This window comes from Helicoverpa armigera, chromosome 5 (assembly GCF_030705265.1).
Source record: "Helicoverpa armigera isolate CAAS_96S chromosome 5, ASM3070526v1, whole genome shotgun sequence".
Lineage (NCBI taxonomy): Eukaryota > Metazoa > Arthropoda > Insecta > Lepidoptera > Noctuidae > Helicoverpa > Helicoverpa armigera.
The window spans coordinates 2,899,527-2,925,434 of NC_087124.1; the positions used below are offsets into that span (position 1 = coordinate 2,899,527).

The window sequence follows — 25,908 nt, forward strand, 5'->3', positions numbered from 1 at the left end:
CGCCATCTTAAGCACAAACCAGCAGACGAGAACCAAACGCACCAGATAATAAATTATTTTGAAAACAAGGCCCAAACAGTCCCGGGAAAACGCTTAAAGTTTACGAACACTCAGTACGAAAATATTGCCTAACAAATCCAGCAGAACGGGATATCACTGTTTAAAATTCGTTGCCACTTCTCATGATGGCAATAAGCCAGAATTTTCCGGACGATTAAAATCACTTGAGTGTTGCCGCAATTTGCTTACTTTGCTATAAGCCTGCTGCATACATACATCACAAATAAGCCACCCGACACTAGTGGCGGTTTGCGGGCAGGTCAATGTCCTGTGGAACAATACACCCCCAACTCAACTGACGCTGTGAATATCAAATTATGTAACAATATAAAGGGCCACTATTCTCTCGACAACGTAGGAACTACCTAGCTACACTAGTTTTTGCGCATGAGGTTACAAAGGTCAAAACTCTACAAAAACTACTAAAAGACTTCGACGTAATGTAGTGGTTAACGTAAACAATCTACGTAATTTGTAGTGTAAATTAAAGACATAGGTGATAATTCAAATAACGCCAAATGTTCTTTCAAATATTCATTTACACATGAGAACGCTTAAAACAACTCTTTATCATTTTGAAACGTTTCTCCTGAACAAAGTTAAGCTCAAGAGAATTCCTGGGTTACATCGGACTTAGAAAGTTTTAAACCACCAGAGCGTTCCTGTCACATACTAAGTGATAGAATTCCCTCGCACGTGTACACAGCCTCCCAATAAGATAAACTATTTAGATTTCCACAACATATTGGTATTACAGACCTCAAATTAAGTAGATACGCAACCTTCATAAATATGTCCACTGCTTTCCTCAATCGAACGATAATATTATAATTATAGAGAAGGTCTAGCTAACAGAAATACCAATGTGAACTAAACATCCTTCACCGCAAATTAGGGGTTGCAGGACAGTTCACTGGCACGCAACAATACACTATAGTACGTCAGTCAGGACAGGCTAATAGCATTTACTGACGCACAAAGGATGTCATGTGACAATGAAAGCGTCGTTAAACCATTATCCTAGCCAGTGAATGTCGTATCGAAGCGCTGATATTTCACGCGCAATCTAACTGTATTACTTGCAAATTCTTATCTTGGATTTGAATAAGTGCCCACTCGCTTTGTATGTACGATGGTGCACTGTCCGCTTAACCATTTATGTCGCGACATTTTAGGTGTATCGCATCCCCATAGAAATTCATATTTATCGATAAATGTTCCAACAACCCCAACCGACAATCCAAATCCAATTACGCGATTGAGGCAAAAAGTCTTAATCACACAATACTTTATCAACTAACAAACAATACCTTCGACGATCAATCAATCAACGATCAAAAAACAATGTCTCAACTAGAACAAGTACAAACAAACTAAAATAAACATACGAGTACATAGGACTCATCAGTCAAGTATCGCTACCGAAACTGAACTTAGTTAATTTGCTGATAGATCTTTCGAGGAAAAGTACATTAATTAGATAGAAACGGGCAAGAATACTGTTACGGCAGTTCCTTAGTCACAAACTAAATTGATATAGCTTAGAGTAGACGACGATATCCCTAAGGTACCGGTGATACAGAGCAGTATACGGTGCATTTTACAAAGCGATTTCTAAGCACGACAGAAGACTGCGTAGCCTCCCTTTACATGCTGGTAAGGTCATCTTGTAGCTTTGTAAACTGATTCAGCAGCTCAAGACATCCTAGCTAGATCGTCGAAACTGAGAATAGCCATTGATATACCTTACATCCATCTTGGCAACATTGACAATAATTCACAGCTATACCCGGATGGATTTGATGGATTATTCCATGAATGTTCATGTATTCCTTATACAGCAGTCGGAACTAGATTCCAAATTCGTAGCCGCCAAAATTGATAGGCATATCCCTTGCTGCATAAGGCAGATTGGAACGTAAGCCTCGCTTGTTTCGCGTCACAAGCCTATGCATGAATGACAGCGTGCAGAATTAGTTAGACCGAGCCTAATGTATCGTGAATGCTAATCTAACACGGTGTGACAGGTCATCGAGGGTGATGTTTACCGGCCCGACAGGTAATTAGCCCTTCTACGATCAATTACAGACTTTCTAACTATTTAAACTCTGACCTTTAGGCAACGTGACAACATTGAGCATAATTAATGTAGACTGTCGTTAATTATTGTACTGTCGTTAGGAGCGGTTTGTTTTGCATCTGAAAGTGATGTCAGAGCAGCTCGGCATTCATGGTAATTATTGTATAACAACGTAATATATCACGGTTCGCAGATGTTGGAATAAATTCCCATACGAATGACTTGAGCAAGTTATGAATCGCATAGCTTACAGGGCTTACAAGGAGCAATTTCACTTTAACATAGCTCTCAATTTTGCTCTGCTGCTTTAAAATTAAAACCACCATTGATTCGAGACGAATGCCTTTGAAGGCAGGTGACAACTGCCTAAAGTTAGATAGCATTATTCTTTTTGTAGTCATTATTGCAAGAAGCGTAAAAACTGGAACTGTATTAGCAAAATGGTTCTTTATCCAACGTTCGTGACTACATGATAAAATTGACAGTTACTAATGGATTTCGCGTTATGTTGCAAGAAATAATAACTAATTAGGTTAGCAATCGTTAATTGAATTAGCCAAAAACGCAATCATGCACTAAGTCTTGTCACATTGAAAAGGAAATGCGAAATTGAAACGGATCTGAAACGTCCCGGTCATCGGCAATCTTCACATGCTGGCTTGCTTCAAATTAATTGATATCAAGATTTGAACGATATTGGAACTGAAACTCGACGAAAACATCCTTTTACGTGATGGTCCTCACGACTAGAGTTCAAATATATTCTGGATTTAGTATAAGGAGGAGCAAGTTACAGCGCTAAGTGAATAGTTAGCACAAGCTCTCCAGAGATAGCGTAAATGTAAGGTTCCGCTGCATGCACGGAATTAATAAAGGAGTCTACATTTCTCTGACTTCTACTACCGAGCGAACAAAATTTTCATATAACAGTCTCTACAAAGATGCAAGGCTTCATAATATTTTTTATAAAATGCAGAGCTGACGTCTCAAAAACTCGCGGCGCAGAATATTAGCCTGGCATAAATCAATATCGTCCCTTTGGAAGGGCTAATCACCCCTTCGCAGGCCATTTATCAGAGTGCAGTCTCTTCCAAAATTGCTTTTTCTTAGTCTGCTGAGTCTGAGGGCTTAAAATAAATAAAGTACATTCAACTTTCTGGGTGAATAAACTTTATACTCTCAAGTTGTATCTTTTAGATATCTCTCGTAGATTTTGGAGAGAAAAACTAGACAGCATGCATTTCTTACGAAGTAAACAGGCTGATACAAATACGAGGATTATGTAGCAAATTCTCGTATTTGAAATTGGCATTCTTCAATGCAACCAAGATTCTATCTGAAGCATGAATTGGATATACGTTTTGAGACATTATGACAAGCTCCTTATTCTTCATTCGAGAATAAAATAAGGCCGCAAGTCACATCAAAATTGATCCCAAAAATGCGCCAGAAAGACTGCCAAAGTTTGGAGAACGTCGCAATAACGATGGACCGGCGCGGGAACAAACTTGGAGAGGGCTACACTAGATAATTGAAAAACGGCATCGAGTCGTGTCCGCGTTGATTGTTTCAGGACGGAATCGTATGAATAATTGGTTTGATAAAGAGCTTTAGAGCAGAAGTCCAATCGTGGATAAAACATTTACACATTAAATACGTTTATGTAGTTGGTTGTAATAAGCTTTGCGATTTTCCAAGAATTCGATATTATCAGAATTATTCATTTACAAGATCTACCAAAGGACTTTTTGCAGAGTACTCGTTGCAGTTGCCTTGATGTTGTTATTGTCAAAACAAAAACCCAACATGATTCTAATGTAATTTTAATAATACTTAAAGTTCAAATGCAAGATCCGATTTAAATAAGCAGAACAGATGTTTTATTTATGGAATAAAATTATTCACTGATTGGTGTAATTAATTTACCATTTGTGTTCCAAATACGAAAAAACAGTAACCTACAAGTGAATGGATACCAAAAATAAAATTGATTAACAGAATTAATCACAATGTTGGTTTTCCTCGACCCAGACCGGCATTTATCTGCGGTAAGGTTACGTAAGAACATATTTCCTAATTACGCCCATAATATAACGTAGTGAGATAAATACTTAATTTAGGACCCATTTGCTGGGTTCTGGTTTTTGCAATCACAGCACAAATCCAATCCTTTATTATGGGCTACACTATAAGAGTAAATTACCAGCTATTACTGCTCCGTTGAATGAGTAAACGTAACTCTGAGCTCGTAATACGGTAGATAGATTTAACCTAACTATCCGAGTAGGTCGAATTCGTATTCTCGGGGAATTAAGCATGCTCTCAGTAAATACCATTGCGGACTAAGCGTAATCCTGGCTTTCGTAACTCGGTACCCCCTTCCCCTATCCGTCCCGGAATTTTCCTGCTGGGTAGTTGCAAACAGACATAACGGTTGCATAATGCGAATAGTAGCTAGTTTTTAGTCGGCTTTATAGTTTAAAGAGGCAACTATTGCAAAATATAGAGAATAGGAGAGGAAAAATGATGGGACACCTTATACGTCACGACGATTTTATCAAAAACATCGTGGAAGGGAAGGTCGAAGGAAAGAGAGGAAGGGGTCGTCCAAGATATAGCTACATCAAGCAAATTAAAGAAAAGGTGAAGGTTGTGACGTATAAGAAAGTTCAGGAGTTGGCGCTAGATAGGTGTTAATGGAAGGAGCTGTACCGACAAGAGCTAGGCTCTTAAATTAATGATGATGATAGTTTTCTTTATCGATAAATATATTGTTTTTTTCAGTGGTTTAACTAGCGAGGCTAACCTTAGTGATGTTTAATTTTCATAAACCCAACGAGATATGCCCTGCAGCTTTTTCATGTACCTAAATTCATAATTCGACTGAATAAGCAAACCTAATCGCTTCTCATGGGTGCTGTAATTGGCAATTAAGAGATATACCAGAAAGATAAGTGTCTCGGTAATAGTCGCGTTAGGGATTAATTACATCAGGTGTATAGACAGACAATTAATAAACAAAATTGAGACTGGAAATTGGGCGAGATAACCGCTTGATGAGGAATATAAAGGTCCTGGTAGCTTAAGAATGGCGTAACTAAACTCTACGAGCCAATCTGCCAGGTGATTTACTATGGTTATGTCCAATTATTTGATTTCCTCCTTGTAAGAAGGAAAGAAGTTTACTTATTGTTGTGTTGGAAGGGGAAAATGCTCTTAAAATAAAAAAATCATGAATGATTACGCTTTTTTTAGCTTGTCGGCCATTGGCACTCGTTATCTGTCAATGGGGAGACCAATATTGATGATAAATAGCTGTTTCACAGCAAATTACTCGTGACAATAAATCGTCCCACGCTGATTGCTCGTAATAAACGTCATTTGCAGCGGTCACACACCGGAATATTCAGGTTATTTTAGTATAAACACGGTAAAATGTCAACTGCATTCTAATGATGGACGTGCTTACTCAGTTGCACAACTAGATTGCTAGGATAATATTGTGGACATACATAACTTTGAATAATAAACCATAGCATCACAATCTAACAGCGCAATGCTGTAGATAAAGGACTGAATAATATATCGAAACATGTGATGTTGTTATTAGCATATGGACAAATAAATATACTAAAGCAAATTGCGGATAAATAATTTACGGATACGGCGCATACTTTCCTACAAAATGGCAAACATAAATAAGTTTTCAACTATAAATTCCGAGTCGCATGTCCTTAGGGATATAACGGAGTAAGGCTTGCGGGCTGCGGTCACATTATGCGCGAAGACCGCGCCGTGGGGAAGCCTCATTTTATAATCAAAATGGCTGCCAACAAAAATTAGCAGGATAGCCTATAAACCCAACATTATTATGCAAGAACACATAGAAGCGCGAACGAATAATCAGTATAGTAAAAGCTATGTAGCTAACTAGAAATTCTCAATTTGGCATCGCTCATTACCCAAATGTTTGGTTTATTGGCGGAATTCACAAGTTTAGGAGAACCGCGTTCAGTGAAACGAAAATGTATTGAATACGTTAATGGCACGCCTAATGGCTTCCATAAATGTTATTTAATAGGTTGACGACATTGTTTCATATTGGAATTTAGACCCAAAAAATGGGAATTTTTCAATGACATGTGACTGGGTCATATTTATTGAAGGAATATACATACATTCCCCCTTCGAACACATTCAGTTAACTTTATCTGTTGGTAAAAATTTACAACACTTGTGCATTAAGCACTCATAATCACACCTACCCAGTCCCATATAAGTAGGGTAGCCAGGTTGGTAGGCAACTTTTCCCCAGGAGTATATATTAGCTATTATACATATTTGACCAACTTGTCCCATATCGGGAGGTGCAACTTAACAGGATCTAAAGGAAGAAGTCCCCTGGGGCTATCGAAGGGCTCGGTACGATCTTATAGACAGAAGGAAGTTACGTTTACGCCTCAACGCCGCGCCAGGAAGGGATGTTTGTTCCGATTTTGTCAATCATATTGAACGTCAATATTGTATCGTGAACACGCGTTTTTTCCAACCCCTCTTGTTGACTTTTGCGCAACACTTGACACCTTTTCATTTTCTAAAAATACGTTCCACCAGAAAATTCAATATGTAAAGCCTGTTGGGAAACGAGCTCAAAATATTATTTCAATTAATCGCAATCCATGAGAGCGGTTGGAACGATGTTCAAACATCGGAAGAGACATCTGAATCTATCCATAAAGTCTAAGAGGCTCGGAACTAATCCTACTACATATTACGAGGATATAAACTTTGATATTACATTCAATATTCATGTCACCTCGTTACACTGACTATTAATACATCGCTGTAGAAAGTTATCAAGGCAAGAGGAAGTTCTGCTTAATCACCTACGGCCGGGCTGATAAAAATTTCATTACCGACGGGTCGTTTCAACAAGCTATCTCGTCATCTAAAAATAAAACGAATAAAAAGGGTCTAATTTTTGCCCTTATGTTTGGAGCGTAAGGGATTTTAATGGTAATCTATTTAGAGGTTACTGTGTCGTTATATTGCAGACGTTGGGGACAATACAGCTGCAGAAAAAAATCTAGAAACGGATGATGCATTGGAATTGGTCTTTAGGAGCATTACTTTTAATGGAACAATCTAATAAATAGGGGTAGTTTGTTCCTTTTGTGTAACGGCAGTGCACTAAATTAGAGCCATTTTTGTTGGCACACACGAGCGTCGGAAAGTCGATAACGAGGAGGGTCAATGACATAGTGCATCTGACCAAGAGATAGATGAAAAAGTTGCTATTGGGCATGGAAATGGACGAAAGGGAAAAGCCTACAGATCTTCAATTAAGTAATCAGGAAATTCAATTACTTACTGCGATGTTCCCTAAGTGATTCAACTTCAATAATATTAATTTTAGGAGCTCTTTTGGCAGCCTTGTAGCTAACAAGAATTTTGTAAAAGCATGTTTGAGCTCTATACAATGTATCGGTACATAAGCGCCGAGCCCCTGGTATTAAATATTGGCATAACCAATAACGTAACATGCGAGGGTCGACGATTAATATCATGGGAGGTATAGCCTATACCCGATTACATGATCCTATTAGTATCTAACAAGATTCAATAATACCTTAGAACACACGCATGAAGTGACCAGTTGATTGCATAATTATAGACTGTGATCATTTCAATTTATTTTAATATACATACTGATGCAGTAAAACTGAAGGTCTACCGCCCTTCTCTATAAGTTTATATAGGCACATTTATTCATGGATCACATATTAAAGTCCTTTGAAGAATCTGATTTTTTTATAGATCTGATTTTTTTATCATGTACAATTCCACCTCATAGAAAGTGGAGTTTTTTTTCTCGTATAGAGCCAGCAGCTGCAAGACTCTTCGCAGTAGTCTACAGTGCATACCCACTGATGATGGATGCACTTACGTTTCTTCATAGGCCTGGCAGCCGCTGGCTCTTACTTACTGTCCTTGTAGTATCTAAACTCACCTGTATCTGGAACATGGATATAGACTCGTCCAGCATATGAATCCTGACGGCGAGCATCTTGCCGCCTTTCTTCGGCGTAGCTGGGGGCGTGCGGGAGCCACCGCCGGCGCCGTCCACCCCCGCCGGTGTACTGGCGGAGTGGTGCATACGTCCTGGAGGAAGAACAGCTATTAAATACAAAATTTTAGAACTGCAGGGATTACGATAGCAAGAGAAAATAATAGTGCCGAGTTTTAGACAGGACCACTGTTAAGGATCATAGTCTCAACATTGAGTAATAAATAAAAAAAGTATTAAAGTTTTGGTGGAAATGATACATGTACTTAAAGCAATGGAGTTCTCGTAGATACCTATTTGCTTTTGAGACGGAAGAATCCCGGTACATTTTCTCATTAAATGAAGTTGTGAATGACATTAAGGTAAATAATGTTATCAGATTAAACAAATAAGTACCTAAACTGTATCAATACCGCTGTACATATTAGCTATTTGGTATCATGTTTGCGCAGTCACTATGCATGAGGTGACACGTTATGTGGAAAATAAACAAGTCTGTATTTTCTTGAAGCGTATAGTGTAAGTAAATTAATTGGTTACTTGAACTCTTGAGTTGAACGTTCGCCAAAGTGAGGAGCATATCTTCCTAAGGGTGCGTTTAAACCAAACGAGCGATGATCATGCTGTCTCTAGCAAACAATTTATTTTAGCGAGAACGACGAAAGAATGCTCGTGCTTTTGTTAGTTGCTGTTTCGTTTTGTCTGAACGTATCCTCAGGGATTTCGAGGAACTCATTCATCATTTAGCGAGTGTCTATTTATTTATAACTGTGTGGGCGTGTAGCCCATCATTTGTAACACTAAGAATAATACAGATAACAACGGCTGAAGCAAAACTGGCTCTTACTAACTAAAATCAACATTCTGCCGATTTCGCAAAAAGAACATTAGGACATAAAAAGAGTAAGTAATTAGATAACAGATCAGGACTGGGATGGAAACAAATGTGCTGTAATTGCACGAAAATTCTAAGAAGCTTATCCGACCTTCAGTACATAACTATGAAAGGACGATAGCAAATTTTCTTCAGCACATTCCTGTCGATAAGCCGTCGTTAGGCGTTAAATGTTATGCTCAATCACGAATCACGCCTCAAGTCGGCCATGATACAATTCTATTCGCAATAAAATACAAAACTTTATGACAACGATCATAGTCAACAGCAAGGTGGCAAATTGACATTATTTATGCAGTATTCAGCTTCTGATGTAATTAATGCTGCTATTTATAATGCAATCTGAATATTAACAAGATGGAATCTGAATATTTTCGCCATATTGTGCGATCAATCTACTCGGAAGTCATTTTGCAGTGTAGGTCAAGGTCATTTTGAAGAAGTTTTGCGATGATAAAAATAACAACAGATAAATATTTATCGTTATTTGCTAATCATGAGATCAGTGTGACTTTTAGTTAATTATTGCGCAATAAAAGGGGTGCGAGAGGTTCACTGTTCCATGTAAAGGGACCTCATTTGGTTTGGCTTAGAAACCAGGAGATTAAATTGCTTTAACTTATTATGATGCCTAAAAGCAATGGGTAATATGTTTAGGATAGAGATGTAAAGTGACCGTCACGTTATATGTGACCGATCAATCTGACCGAGCATATTGGACATTTATCCAATTTGACCGGTCACTTATTGTCATTTATTGTCAGCAACGTCAGAATCGTTTTTTTTTTTTTGTATAAAAATAGAATTTATTAGAAATAAACGTTTTTTCTTTCTTTATTTTATAAAACTACGGAAGTTTTAGAATCATCGAAGCTAACCAAATGTCATTCATCGATCTTTAAGATAAGATTTCGCCCGGCGGGAGATGTCGTGCGGTGTTCCGCAGGGGTCGGTTCTGGGCCGCTCTTGTGGATCATCGGCTACGACTAGGTGCTGCGCGCCGACCTCCCTAGCGGCGTCAGCGTGGTCTGCTACGCTGACGACACGTTGGTTCTGGCACAAGGGACCTCGCACCAGGAGGCGGCCGAGATAATGACGCGCGGGGTTGCGACGATCATCGAGAGGATCTAGCTGCTGGGCCTGGAGGTGACCTTGCACAAATCCGAGGCCATGTGCTTTCATGGGCTTCGGAACGCGCCACCTTCAGGCTCCCAAGTCAAGGTGGGGGGGGGGTCCCATCGGCGTCGAGAGGGCGATGAAGTACCTAGGACTCGTCCTCGACAGCCGGTGGAACTTCGTTGAGCATTTCCGACGTTTGGGCCCCAAACTGGAGAAGGCAGGTGCTGCCTTCAAACGGCTCCTGCCCAATCTGGGAGGCCCAAACGCCCCCTGCCGTAAACTCTACGCGGGGGTCATGCGGTCCATGGCCCTTTACAGGGCCCCGGTATGGGCACGTTCGGTACGGCCGCGTGCTGTACACTACCTGAACGTGCCCCAAAAGGTGATAGCTATTAGGCTAATCCGGGGGTACCGTACGATCTCCCGCGAAGCAGCTGGCCTACTTGCTGGACTGCCACCGTGGGATCTGAAGGCGAGAGTCTTCTTGCGCCTGTACGACTGGCGCGAGGAGACACTGCGCCGGGGGGAAACTCCGCTGCCGCGGCGGGCGGAGCTCCGGCGCGATCTCATGGTAGCCTGGAGGGAGCGACTGTCGCAACCCAGTGCAGGGCACGCCACCATCGTGGCGGTAAGTCCCCTCTTTGAGGAGTGGCTCGGGAGGAGGCGCGCCTCACGTACCGCATGACGCAGGTCCTCACCGGACACGGTTGTTTCGGAAGGTACCTGTACCGAATCGGTCGTGAGGAGGCGCCCGGGTGTCACCACTGTGCGGACAGCCCCGAGGACACGGTGGACCACACAGTCCAGGTGTGCCCCGCATGGGAAGGGCACCGCTGGGTCTTCGTCGAGGCTTTAGGCGGCGGCGACCTCTCGCGTCCGGCCCTGACCCAGTCCATGGTCCGGGGCGAAAGGGAATGGGATGCCGTCGCCTCCTTCTGCGAAGCAATCATGCTCGAGAAGGAGGAGGCGGAACGCCAGAGAGTTCGCACCGCTCATCCCAGCCGCCGTGCTGGACCAGGTAGACACCACGGGCGCCGGGTGTCGCGAGATGACTCCCGGCCACCGTAGGTGTGGGCCTGTGGGCGGTGAGTTCCGGTGGCTCATCGTCCCTCTGTCTACTTAGACGACAGACCCGTGTCGACGGCGCGCTGTGCCGGGACTGCGGGTTGTTCGAAAGAGTTACCGCGGCTCTGGTACATAAAAGGCCTACGACGGAACACGACGGTTTTTAGTCAGTAAGAGTCTGACACTTCCTCACCGCTGCTAACCCACAGCGGGAGGGGTCATTTGATGATTTTTAACGTCGATAAAAAAAAAAAGATTTCGCCGACACTCTATCATTAATGATTTGTCAGTATACATCAATAAAAATAAATACGTAAATAAATACGAGTCTATCTTTTTAAAAGGTTATCTATGCACTATGTTGGTTTAGAAAGGCAATTATAGGTATTGAGACGAAAATAATAATTGTACCAAGTAAAAAATACTTATTTAATATATCTGACCAGTCTGACAATAAATGTCCAATGTGACCGGTCATTTAATAGTAATTGACAGTCACTTATCGTATGTAACCGTCAGTTTACAACACTAGTTTAGGAGTATCAAAGTTAAATTCATGCATTTCAATCAATTAACCACATGTCAAATCTTCTACTCTATTTTTAAATAAATTAATTATGCTGCTATGTAAATGTTATGTTTATTTATTTTTCTATTGTGCAATGGATATCAACTTTAAAATATTTCAATTATTCAAAAACTGACCTACACTTTTGCCTAAAATACACTCTCCAAGGATGACCATATGCGAAGATATTTCAATTTTCTAGTAGGTAGCATTATTTCACAACATTTTAGAGTTTTACTAAGCGAATAGAGAACAATTAGTCATTCATTATTGTCATACTGACACAAACTATAGGTTGTATGTACCTACTTAATGACTTTGATGTTGCCACTTGTTGACTAACCATAGATGATGTCATCAAACAATAAGTACCTAAATAGACTCTATCATCATCGGCCTAGCCTTTACCCAACATTCTAACTGGAGTGTTTTACATGGAGCAACTGATCGACTGACCTTCTCAACCCAATTACCCAGGCAACACAATGTCCCATAGTTAGAATAGTAACCTAAAAAGATTCTAATAAGTATTCATTCCAGTCTCTTTTCAGTCATCAAACATAATTTGTGTTGCCACAATTAAAAACAAATGTTGTCAAACACTTGACTTTCTCCCATACCATCGTAATCAAAAATCATGCCCACAACATCCAATTCTGGATGAATTATCAAGTCATTAATAGGTACCTACTAAATTATAAGTACCTACCAGATAAACTAATCTATCAAATGATTTTAGTAATTTTAGTTGAGTTTGATTCATATCATGTTTTAAGCATTTGCTATTAATTTCATTTGTAATAATTTAAATAATTTTGCAAATGTAAAATCTCTCAGCTTTATTTAAATCAAACAGGATATAATAAGCCTTTTAATTAGTCCAATTAAATAACAATATGAAATAAATGTATTGGCCAATAGTAATTAATAGTATAACAATTACAGATTATTTGATAAGGGTTTGATAAAATTGTGTAACAAATTAAAATATTCTTAATGTGCTAGTTCATGAATAAATAAAATAACAATAGGATGACATACCTATTAAATAAATATACATAGTTGAACAATAATTCTTATTCAAACCAAATGAGTCTAATGTTAATAAAGTTTAAAGAAGTTAAGAAATAGACTAATAAAGATAACACAGTGTCTTCAAGTTTTATCATTATCTTTGAGCACATAATAATTTATTGCCCATTATACTCAAAAGTTCAAATATTTTATCTGAAAACAAGCACAAAATACGAAAAAAAAACTGTTTACAAAATCGTCTGTGATTTTATCAAATCAAATTAAACCATTCAGTCATAAAACTGAACAATATTTATATCAATGGTATTGATTTATGCTACTAATGCCTATTTAGTTTCAGGAAGTAAACAATATCTAGCTTATACATTATCATAGAGAGCTGAAAATCACATCACTTAAGATCCTCAGGCTTATCAGTTGTTATCACAAGTAAACTGTTAATGTAAAAAGTCTTGTCTACATAATGTTTACATTATGATATCATGACATACAAGTACTGGAAAAATTTAGACATGCAAATATGTTATACTAATACCCACCCAAAACAAAAATGTGAAAGACTGCCAAGTTCGATAATATGGGAATGCTTCGCCTATAAAAGAAGTGAGATCTGAATAAGTACCAAGTTCCATACACATACCTCAGTTAAAAATAGTTACTTTTTAATGATGTTACTTGGCAAGTTTTCATACACCTTGTTATAAACCTACTAAACGCAATGAATCAAGTATTTAATTTTCTATTAAAACTTGCCAAGTAATCATCATTAAAAAGTAACTATTTTTAACTGAGGTATGTGTATGGAACTTGGTACTTATTCAGATCTCACTTCTTTTATAGGCGAAGCATTCCATATTATCGAACTTGGCAGTCTTTCACATTTTTGTTTTGGGTGGGATTTCATTTATTTTTGTAAGGTTGTTTATTTTATTTTTTCTAATGATGAAGTTAGTTAAAGAAATGTCTCATTTATACTATCTTTTAGATTTTTTAATATGCACTATGTTTCTTACAAAGAAATGAACTAGATTAACTAAATGGACTAGATTTACCAACTGACTGACATGACATGTTATCATATATTATGTTCGTGGATCAAAGTTACACATTCGTTATTTTCGAAAGTGATTCACACTTGGCCGTTTTCAGATTTTACTTTACTTTGACTAAATACAATCCTTTGTACCATTCGAAGATATATTATATAAATATAGATAAATTTAGTTCGTTTTAGTTCCTTAGGGTATAAATTTACACCGGTATAAAACACCTTCATTATTTTGAAACCGACTCACACTTGGCCATTTTCAGATTTTTCCCTTTACCTTGACATAAAGACCTACCTCCATGCCAAATTTCAAGTCAATACGACCATTGGAAGTGGTCTAGGTTTTTGATGAGTGAGTCAGTGAATCAGTGAATCAGTGAATCAGTGTATAGTAAAAATAGCGATTTTCTGACGTCAATATCTCAAGACCTACAATAGGTATATTAATGAAATTTTGTATTTTAGATAAGTGAGGGGGTCTCAACAGATACTAGAAATTTGATATGCGTAAATAAAATAGATTTTGAGTTACAGGGGGGTCGAATTTGGCCCGAAATGGTTCGTGTAATATAACCCACGGCCGGTGTGTCGCCTTTTTTGCTCGAACTTGGCGGACACACTGCCGTGTGTCTAGATTGTATGGACAATGTTGATGGAATGAGTAATGTATGAAGACATAGGTTTAATATCAGACATATTAATATTACAATTAGTAATATTTTTTTTACTTGTGACATTATTAAATCTTCATAAGTATATTATTTAAAGTATGATAATGAATAAATTATTTTATTGTAATTTTGTAGTCCTGTATTTTTGTAGGATGTGATTTTAAAAATCTAGGAATGTAGAAATGTACAGCTATGGGGAAACTATTGTTTTCTAATTTCTATTATATAAAATTGTGAAAAAGAAAGTAATCACAAATTATAAGACATTACTGATAATGGGATACTATTTAATGGGATAACTTGTCTACATAATTAAAGCAATTAGCTTGAACATAATCAATAGGCACAAAAAATATGTGGGAATGGGAACTGCCTATTCTTTTTCATACAAGAAAGAATATTCTAATATGAAGAAGGAAAATACAATAGGAAAACTTATTACATTTCTAGAATTTTATCCCTGTAAGAAAGTTATAAGAGGCTTTTTTAACTTACCCGGAAGAGTATGGTATCCGATTGTGGACAGATGTCCAGTTGAGTTACAACTACCAGGTGGCAGGTCCGAGTCCATCATATTGCAGTGTTGTGTCCCGCTGTCAAAACCAAACCCCTGGCCGGCACATACCATGCCATCTTACTACACTACACTTAGCACTACACAGTTCAGATCCTCAATCTCTGACCATACATTTTAATTAGGTCCCATACTCTTTGCATAACACTTATCAATTAAAAGGATAACTTAAAGTCACTTCCTACACTTTTAATGATTTAAACTCATTATTGAAGACCAAATAACTTGGATTTACATGCTGATACGGTGGCTGACGAGGGCCAAAAGGAATTATTGCATACGCGATGCAAAACCGGCGGCCCACTTTACACCCCAAGACATAAATAGTTAGATGAATGCAATAACCAGAAAATAGGTCAACGGAGGTGTGCCCGGCCGCCGCGACAGAGACAACAGACGCACTGCCTCCGACACTCGCGGCGCATTACGATCTAAAAACCCTTGGCAAACTTAATTACTATATACTGTGTATTACAAAACTTCGCACTACACGTCAAGAATCGTGGAATAATTAACGAGACTCCGCAATTTTACTAACTACGTACAAATAAACATTACTATAAACACATCTTGTCTTACTTTCTAACAAGCGCAGATGAGAGAGAAAACCGACCGCGACGCAGCGAAGCCCCGACTCCCCTACATGTCAACCACCGTACACCAGCCCAAGTCATTGATCTAATTGGTCATTACTTACACACTCATTATTTCTCACTCAAAAACATCAATAGATCACTAGAACTATGTTTTCATTAATTATTATGTCAGAATAATATTATTTATTGCATAAATTCAGCGTATAGTTTTATAACACGCCCCGACACTACTACATCGCCATATTTATTTACCTATTACAATGTGACCAGTCTTTCCAAAAATTACCCATATTTTTAATGTATTTGTTTGACAGAGTTTAACCATTAATAATGAAACGTATATTATAACAAATATTGTTATAATAAATAAAATTAACTTGAAAATGCTAGTTTTCTCTTGAGAAACGAGAAGGTAATACAGTTTCTACCTATTGACTTAACGTAGTACTTGTATGTATTATATCGATGGTTACATCTCTATCGAACTCTATTGTCTCTAGTTTTGTTAACATGACGTAAACATGACATTGACAGTTTACGCTTTGCTGTCATAGCGCGAGAGGATTTGTGTTTGTATACTTGTCCAAACAGCTTTATTTTTATTATTCTGTGATAAAAAACAATTTTAATTTATTCACAGTGTAATATAATAATGTGAACCTACTGAGAACAACGTGATATATATTCAGTTCTAAAGATGGAGACTACACCGTTGCTGACGAGACCTAAAAAGAAATCCTTATGGTCAAGGTAAACGTTTTTTGTTTTTTCTTTGTTTGGGTTAATAATCACGAATAAATTATGTTATAATCGATTGTTTGTAGGCTTCAATTTTGGAGGTTTCGAAGGAAGAAGTTAAGTTCGCGAGCTATATATCTGGGACAGCTGCCTGATGAAGAATTTCCGCCTAATTATGTCTGTAATCAGGTCAGTGATAATCTAAGCTTCTCTTCAAGATCTTAAAAGTGCCATTCTTATCGACAATAATAACAAGTAATGTTTGTTAAATTATTTGTGGTTAATCAATTAAAATATTATATTATTGCAATTAAGTAATAATTAACAATCATCTAAACACTATTAATGATAATAAAGAGGAATAAACAAGCTAAAATAAGTACACCAAATAGATCAACAAGGATAACTCACAAATAAAAAAATATGCAAAACTATTTAATAGAATACATACATATTAGTAGACTAGATTACATGTACAATATACATATACAATGCCAAGTATGATAATGACTCCATTATGCTAAACTATTAATTAGTTTTATCATGCAGGATAATAATGCACCAATACTACCAACTTACAAATACTGATGCGTTAAGAAAATTAAAACATAGATAAGACATTAAACATGGAAGCTTATATTTATACCTAATTCAAGATAAATAGTAATTAATATATGAACATAGTCAGAAATGTAGGTCATCTTTATTAATAATTTACTATTATAAGTAATGACCCAATTATAATGAAATGATGACCTAAATGATTATACATGTCTCGGAAGGTGACCTTTCACTTAGGCATCAATTTAATTGTACCTATTAGTAATACAGTTTTCAAACTGGATTCTTTATGAGAATCTAATTGATAGCAATAATTATATTACTTAAAGAGATTCCAGTTAGAAGAGGGAAAATACTTAAAACTAATTAAGAACATCCTCTTTTAAAAATGCACAGATGACAGCATATCAACCTACCTCAACCTGTCAATTTTCTTCAATTGATTTTCAACCTATCTCAATAGTGGAAGGTTAATCTTCAATGAGGGTTTTCTAAAATGGCGTCCACCAGGTGGCGCACTGAGTCGTCAGGTCCAGGTAACTGTCAAAGTGCTTATCTTTACTATGAATAGTGAACGATTTTAGTGGTTTTTTTATTTTATAATTAAAGCACTGCATTATTGTTTTACTATTGAGGTTGAGTAAATGAAAAAAACTAAATCATATTGTGTTAACAAATTTTTCAACAAGCTTTTCCTTAGTACCAGTGACTTTTGCACCCTCTCTCTTAGCTCAATTTTTAGTTCGGAAACCTTATTCTGACCGTAGTCCAAAATAAAATCAATAACACTTCCAATATAACAGAATTTCAATAAACAATAAGTTCGGCACCTACAATTCCATACTATTTGACAGCTGTTTGGACCAGACGCATACGTGGCGCCACCCGGTGGCAGAAAAAATTTCAAAAACCCTCATTGATAAAATTTGATATATATTCGGGTAGGTTGACCTGCTGGCATCTTTACTTCCACATTATATTTGTGAAAAAAAGGTGATCAGGTACTTGATATTCCTATAAATATACATTCAGCTTTGCATTTCACTGCATTATATGTAGCAATGATCTGCTCAGATAAAATGTATTAGAAAGTTGTCTTTACAGACCAGTGCATCTTAGCAAGGAGGTCATTACAAAACAAAGTAAAAGTTTTGTTATTCTCAGTTTTTTTTATATGTTGCCACCTTTCATAAAACTACTTTCAACTTATAAATAGCTCAAACAGAGTTACTTATTTTCATGTTAATAAGGTCAACATAGTTGCCTATTAATGATAGCAGTTATGAACACAGGAATGATTTTGTAGAGTTTTCCTTGTTTGAGTGATTCTGTGGGGCACTTAATTATACACATATTTAAAATAAAAGCTTGTAATTACATTGGTCTGGAGCATACTAGATAAAGCAAGGAAACATAAACGTTTTTTCTCTCTTCTTGTTAGTATATTTTTGACTCTTGAAACCATATAACTTTATCAAAACACAAATATTTTTAAATTAGTAGAAAACTACAGAGTATTTGTGCAGTTATCATTATTATCAGGCCCTAATAGTCTAATGTGTTATAACACAGATCTCCGTATGAGCGTATTTTGGCGCTATCTCATCTCTACGTCACTTCATAATTCACCCGGATCGCCCTTGCATCTATGACCGCCTGTTGTACTGCTTTAACCAATCGAAATTGCGCGTCATTTCGTCACTGTACACCCATTGTAGTCTTGTATTTGTAGGCGTGACACACATATTCTTATCATTTGTTTGCATCGCTTTATATTTTGGGACATGCAGGCTGCATTGCCAAATAGGCTCTTATCATTATGTAAACAAAGAACATTTTAATGTACATTGCCCTTCTCATAGTAAACATCCAAAATATGTAGGTAATACCACTTTTAAATGTTTGAAATGATGTCGTTACACCCTTTCCCCAAAGGCCTGCCACCGATTACGTACTACAGTACGACGACAGTTAACGCTTTTACAAACTGCCCATTTTTAAATCAGGTTACGATCTAAATACTATGTACTTTCACGTAAAGTAAGCAGTAGTTTAGCTGTAAGAAATTAATATGCCTCTTATATCGACGCCCAAAAATTTGAACCCAAGTATAATAGGTGAACTCAGCCCTTGGTATCCTCCATTCACGCCCACTTTTCTTCCAGAAATACAACATCCTGACATTCCTGCCGCTGGTGCTGTTTGAGCAGTTCCGTTTCTTCCTGAATCTGTATTTCCTAGTAATGGCTGTCAGCCAGTTCATCCCGAGCATTCGTATTGGCTACCTCTATACATACTGGGGACCACTGTGCTTTGTGCTCGCTGTCACACTGTTCAGGGAAGCTGTTGATGATTTTAGAAGATATCGGTAAGTTCTAGCTTTTAATAAAATCATCGGCACGAATCGTGAGCGCTGCGGGCCAATCACCGCTTCAGCCCGCCCCCGCGCCTCACTTCATACCACAAAAGGGACCCAATAAATTACTTCTCCGCAGGTGAAGGTCAGCGCTCAAGATTCGTGCCGATGATTATACCTAGTTTTATATTATTTTTTATTGAATAAATATAATAACTGACCGTTTCTGCCATGCAAAACATCAATAATGGGACTACAATAGGTATTATATCGCAAATAGCAGTAACGATAAGTTAGGCTCAGGTTCAAGACAGCTGTCATATATACGGCTTCGTTGAATAGCTATAATACAAATATTGCGGGAGGACTGCCTAAACATGGTTATTGTTCAGGTAACATTCGGATTTGCCCGTCGAATCTGACTGAAAAACTTGGCTGGTGGGCAACTGGCAGGAACGTTTTTCCGACAAAGCCAGTCATGTTTGTCTCGGCTATTCCCGAAAATTCTCGCTAGGGCGAAATATGAGAAAGATACAATTCGGATAAAAGTGTAGATAACAGACTTATAGTATCGTATTATCGTACATGCAAACTGTTGCGTGAAATTGAAACCGCGTGTGATGTGTGTTTGTTTAATGAATGAAAATCATTAGAATAGATTTTTCAGCTCTACTCGTTGTTTGCGATAAATTCCGAATATCGGAAAAAAAGGCACACGATGATAATCGTGAATTGTGTTCCCATTGTTCGTTGTTAATTGAATTAATAGACATATTTACTGGTAAATAGGATTGATGTCTTGTTTAGAGGTGTTGATATAAACTTTATACTAACTTAATTAGCACTTGTATGTATTCGCAACGTATTCAAAGACATCAATTTTGCCAGTAACTGCACACAGGCCTACTCTACCTACATCATGGGTGGTCTAATTCAGCCTATTTTGACAAAAGTATCTCTTCACATTCCTTTATCTACATGCAACTAGGAGCTGTATGGCCCTGCTGCTTTTTGCCCATGCTACAACAATATAGATAATAATCTTTAGAATTCTTTGGACTATATATGCAGCAAGTCTGAGCTCTACCTATGTATATGATTTTATACAAGTCAATCACTTCCAGACGCGACCGCGAAGTGAACCGGCAACGCTACGAGCGTATAGTCCTCGACACCCCCGACACTGACTACCGGCCGTTCATAACAGAGCAAGTGGCGTCCTCCGAGCTGCGAGTGGGGGACATCGTGATGCTTCACAAGGGACAGAGAGTCCCCGCCGACATGATACTGTTGAGGACCAACGAGACTATGGGCACCGTGTTTATAAGGACCGACCAGCTGGATGGAGAGATTGACTGGAAGTTGAGGTAAGTTCTTTCGTTACAAAAAAAGTTCGTGACGGAACAAGTGGCCTCCTCCGAACTGCGAGTGGGGGACATCGTGATGCTCCACAAGGGACGGAGAGTCCCCGCCGACATGATACTGAACTCTTTCGAACAATCCCGCGTATAGATATTTTATATAAGGCGGATGAGTCATATTTGTGTGCGCTAACTGCATGCACTTCGTCTTTATATGCATTACATTCACATAAACAAGTATGGCTCTCCCACTTTCCTGAGATAAAAAATCTATACTAACCAGGTCTATAAATATCCCCGTGAATGTATGCTCAAAGGACCATGGGCAAAAATGTATGAAGCCTGGGCTCACCCACCAACAGAGATGAGACCACTTTGAATATACTTGTAAAGCACTAAATATAAAGATTTAAACTAATTTTTGCGAAGAATCCATGGGGTTATTTTGCTATAAATATTTTTCTCCGACCATAAATAAACTAATATTCTGCAAAAAGTAGTGCTGTTATGGCATTGTAGGTTTTGTTATTGAACACCTTTAACTAGTTTTAAGTCCAGGTTTAATGTATACATAAAAAATAAAACAGCTGCTAACAGTTAAAATTATTTTTGTTAACATTTCAATCAATATCAATAATAATGTCGTCTAAATATCCTGTTGGTGGATTATGCATATCTACAATTTTCGAAAGTTGCCCTCGATTTCTCAGGGTTTCCATCATCAGATCCTGGCCTGGTGATGAAGGTGGTCCCATAATCCTAGCATAATCAAATCCTGCGAATTAGGTTTTATGTCATGTATAACCAAGCGCACTACGACTCTTAACAATTGTCTTTTTCTACAAAACCTATTTAGGTGCATATCTTTTTTTTGCCATGGAATTGAAGGTAGTGCCCATAGTAACAATTTTAGTACAAACAAAAACCTTCACAATGGCATATGCTATAACTCTGTTGGACAATGAGCCCAATTTGACTCATGGTCCTTTTGATGAAATTAGTTAGTCTGTTAGTTAAGGTGTTATGAACACAAAAAGTTTTTTTATATTCTTACGTTTCTTTATCTATGTTTTATACTTCCTACGTAAATTAACAATTCCAACTCGGAAGGTAAACATTTTTATCAGCACTTATCTACCCAAAACATATTAATATCGTCTTGGAAACAACACTAAAATATCTATAATCATGTCAGGGTAATAACCTGTAGTTTTACTAAGATAACTCATTTTATTACATTTAGTATCGGACTCTTTGATACATGAACTTTATGTAAGGGGAATTCCGTCGTACCAATTTTACTCGTAAAACCACAGCACTGTATTTGTGCCGTTTTATACCCATGTATAAACTATTTTAACTAGGTATATACATACTATACAAATATCTATTAAATAAAATCTATTAAAAAGTTCTTTAATAAAATCCTGGTTATCTAAATACCATGATATACGAAACCAGATTTCATTGCAAAAAACAATAGTCATATTCATCCTTGACATACCTTACCATCTTTTGTTTTCTAACCAACTCTTAAAACAACACAATAGATTATAAAAATATTTCAAATATTTAACTCCTTCTGTAACTGCTAATAAATTGCTAATAAGAAACTCAACTCTAGATAATATTGAATTGTACATCAGCTGACGGAAAATCGTTCAAGTATACAATAATAGTTCTCTTATCGGTCTCGTGTCATTGCCATTACTCACACTTCCTCGCTACTCTATAGCTGACGATAAAAATATTGACAAACATGACCGTCAATTAGTTTTAATATAGGGATTAATACTTAAAGAGAAGCTACATACTTCCTATTTTTGTTTGATTTTGTGTGTCTAGTATGTCATCCTCCAAGCCTTTTCCCAACTATGTTGGGGTCGGCTTCCAGTCTAACCGGATGTAGCTGAGTACCAGTGCTTTACAAGGAGCGACTGCCTCCTCAACCCAGTTACCCGGGCAACCCAATACCCCTTGGTTAGACTGGTGTCAGACTTACTGGCTTCTGACTACCCGTAACGACTGCCAAGGATGTTCAATGTTTGTGTGTCTAGTATGTATGTTTCGAAAATGTTACGATTTTGAAATGGGTAGTTTAACAAGATTTTGTTTACAGAAATCAGCAACCTACGTACACTTGTAATATGTATTTAAATTATCATCTCACTTCAAATTTGATAGCCCTGCGAAATAAATCCGCTTAGTAGACTAAACTGTCCTACAATTTGTATTAACAACAAAAATAGTGCTATTCCAATACTAAAGTTACAAACAAAAAGTATTTTCATTCCCCTCTCCATCCACATCTCAAGCAAAAACCACTCTTAACCTCATAACCATAAGACACATTTTCTCTCACAGAATACCGCTACCATCAACACAGAAGCTGCCTACAGACGCACATCTCTTAGACATTAACGCTCAGATCTTCGCTGAGAAGCCGGAGAAGGACATACATTCCTTCATCGGTACTTGCACGAGGTTGGATGAAGAAACTAGTGATTCTTTGCATATTGAGAATACGCTGTGGAGTGGATGTGTCGTCGCTTCGGGACAGGCTACTGGACTTATTATTTATACTGGTAAGAATTGAAATTCGGACATATTTTACTATGTTATGTTTGTTTAATGGGAACAAATCCATAGTTTTTGAAACCAGACACAGTGTGATACAGCTAATCACCACTATTTATGGAATCTGTAGCTTCCAAAATATGTCAGAAAAAACAACAAAATTGCAAGCTTCTTATACCTTGAATCGGCTCGTAAATCTTTGAGTGTGGTGGGCTAATTCTCTCCCCACAAATACCTACAGTCAAAAGTAACAACAATATTTAACTAACACCATCCCCTTCAAGGGCCTATTTAACTTGCTTTTTACTGAAATTGCTTTTTACCATCACTTAAACAAAACAATTAAACAAACAATTACAGACAAATTGTATTGCTCCTTAAAATTCAGTATTGTTGTCTCCCAGGTAGTGAAACCCGCAGTGTAATGAACAACGCGACCCCTCGCTCCAAAGTGGGTCGACTAGACTTACAAGTGAACGACCTGACGAAGCTACTCTTCGTGGCTACCATAGTCATATCGATGCTGCTCATCACGCTCAAAGGGTTCGCTGGACCCTGGTACGGATTCCTCTTCAGATTCGTGCTGCTGTTCTCTTATATTATTCCTATTAGGTAAGTTGGCATATCTATAATCTGAAATTTGCTTGGGAAGTTATTTAATTAAGTTAATTAGTGATGACTTGTAATGTAAACTGACCGTCCTTCAACAAGCCAGTTAATGCAAAACTGGATTTTTTATATTAGGTTCATTCAGAGTTTCTGACAACCTTTATCTACTAACAAAGATCCGAAAATGACTGCTTTCAACTTAGTATTTTCTCGTGCAAAACAAACCCTATATACCTACATAATGGTGATATCAATTTTGATGTTTTTGAAAATTCTACCGAAAATCTTTGAAAAGTATGTTTTATTCATACTAACTTATACTACTACTACTTATAACGTCGTAAACAATTTTCCTTCCAGTCTGCGAGTAAACCTGGACATGGGTAAAGCCTTCTACTCCTGGACTATCCAACGCGACAAGAAGATCGAAGGCACGGTGATGCGCTCCACCACCATACCTGAGGAGTTGGGCCGCATTCAGTACGTGCTAGCTGACAAGACTGGAACCCTCACCAAGAATGAAATGGTCTTCCAGAAACTGCATCTTGGCAATGCGCTCTTCGATAAGAATAATTTTTATGAGGTAATTAAAAATAAGATTTGTTCTTCATTTAAATATTTTAAAGTATTTATCGAGTTCAAAGACATAAAAACAGAATATGCCTTGACTCTTTAGAAATTGTCCCGGACTCCACTAAAGCAGATTGGAGTTCTAAACAAATATTTCGTCTCCTCCCACTTAGTAGTATCACTCAGAAACTAATTTGATTATATAAAATATTCTTCTCACTCCACATTGGAGTAGTCTAACCCCCGCACTCAGAGACATTTAATGATTACTTAAGTCACTCCTTAGTGACAGATTCTCATAGAAATTCTGCACTAAGGAACGGCTTAAGGAACTATTAAATGTCTCTGAGTGTATCCAAAAGTTAACTATACACCCTATTACCAGCTCAAAACGCTCATTCTCATTTCCAGGTGGAAGCTCTCCTAACGCAATACGTGACAAACGACGCGCCATCTCTCCCCACGTCCCCGACAGCATCCATGGTGAAAGGTTTAGCTGCTTCTCCCAAACAAGTGTGGCAAGCCGTACTGGCTCTCGCGCTGTGTCATAACGTGACGCCCGTGTATGACATCGCCAGTGACACGCAGGCTGATGAGGCTCAGTCGGGTAATACAAGTTATATAGTTCTTCAATAATAAGTACGTAATGGTGGAAGGCTTAGCTGCTTCCCCCAAACAAGTGTGGCAAGCCGTACTGGCTCTCGCGCTGTGTCATAACGTGACGCCCGTGTATGACGTCGCCAGTGACACGCAGGCTGATGAGGCTCAGTCCGGTAATAGCAGTTATACAGGGTTATTGGTAAATCACTAACAACCTTGCAGGACTGTATTACTAAAGTCATAAACTACAACTTTTGTTCTATGACTTTTTATAAAACATAATACATTTGCCAAAAACGAACCTACAAGATTTCATTGGTCTATCTAACACATTTCAACTCTATTTTGCTATAGTGATAAAATTTGCACGCCCCTACCATTTCTTCACCAACAAAAGGCCCGATCGAGACCAGTCGAGCGATTAGTCGACCTTAGAGTGTGCGGACGAGTCGAGATTATCACACATTACAATAAATTCGTTTGGTGAAGGGTTTGCATTTTTAGAATGAATGCAAGATCTTTGTCTACCCTACGCCTCCCGCGCACTATTCTCGTACCTAGTCATACTTTTGAATTGGTAACTCGCTACGCTACGATTTCCCGCCTTTTTACGAAAAGGTCAAATAAAAACAAAATATCGTCTTCTTCACGTACTGTGTGCCTCGGTGGACGATCACTATCCCTGATGGCATGCCGGAATTGCCCGTAATCTCGTAACCGCTGTGTGGCGGCTAGCATTGTCATCACACCTAGCCAGC

General features: G+C 37.9%; 2 protein-coding genes across 8 annotated transcripts in view; one reads left to right on the top strand and one right to left on the bottom strand.

Annotated features, from left to right (window-relative positions):
• Window positions 1-16,040, bottom strand: part of LOC110376568 (FERM, ARHGEF and pleckstrin domain-containing protein 1) — a 59,453-nt gene extending 43,413 nt beyond the window's left edge. For 4 of the 7 annotated variants that reach the window (XM_064034925.1, XM_064034921.1, XM_021335076.3 and 1 more), the window contains exons 1-3: window positions 15,880-16,040; window positions 15,104-15,368; window positions 8,151-8,302 (exon numbers count right to left, since the gene is read on the bottom strand). In XM_064034925.1, the coding sequence (XP_063890995.1) occupies window positions 8,151-8,302; window positions 15,104-15,236 (285 nt within the window). In that variant the 5' untranslated portion in view covers window positions 15,237-15,368; window positions 15,880-16,040. Of the gene's footprint in view, window positions 1-8,150; window positions 8,303-15,103; window positions 15,433-15,761 lie in introns of all 7 variants that reach the window. The other 3 variants (XM_064034923.1, XM_064034922.1, XM_064034924.1) reach the window with 3 other exon arrangements.
• Window positions 16,041-16,275: 235 nt separating this feature from the next.
• The window catches only part of LOC110376578 (probable phospholipid-transporting ATPase IIB), a 34,286-nt gene continuing 24,653 nt past the window's right edge, over window positions 16,276-25,908 (top strand). Inside the window, exons 1-8 of the mRNA XM_064034946.1 lie at window positions 16,276-16,528; window positions 16,603-16,705; window positions 19,243-19,445; window positions 20,558-20,800; window positions 23,159-23,379; window positions 23,776-23,983; window positions 24,341-24,563; window positions 24,962-25,157. Coding sequence (XP_063891016.1) covers window positions 16,476-16,528; window positions 16,603-16,705; window positions 19,243-19,445; window positions 20,558-20,800; window positions 23,159-23,379; window positions 23,776-23,983; window positions 24,341-24,563; window positions 24,962-25,157 — 1,450 coding nt within the window. The 5' untranslated portion in view covers window positions 16,276-16,475. The remainder of the gene's footprint in view (window positions 16,529-16,602; window positions 16,706-19,242; window positions 19,446-20,557; window positions 20,801-23,158; window positions 23,380-23,775; window positions 23,984-24,340; window positions 24,564-24,961; window positions 25,158-25,908) is intronic.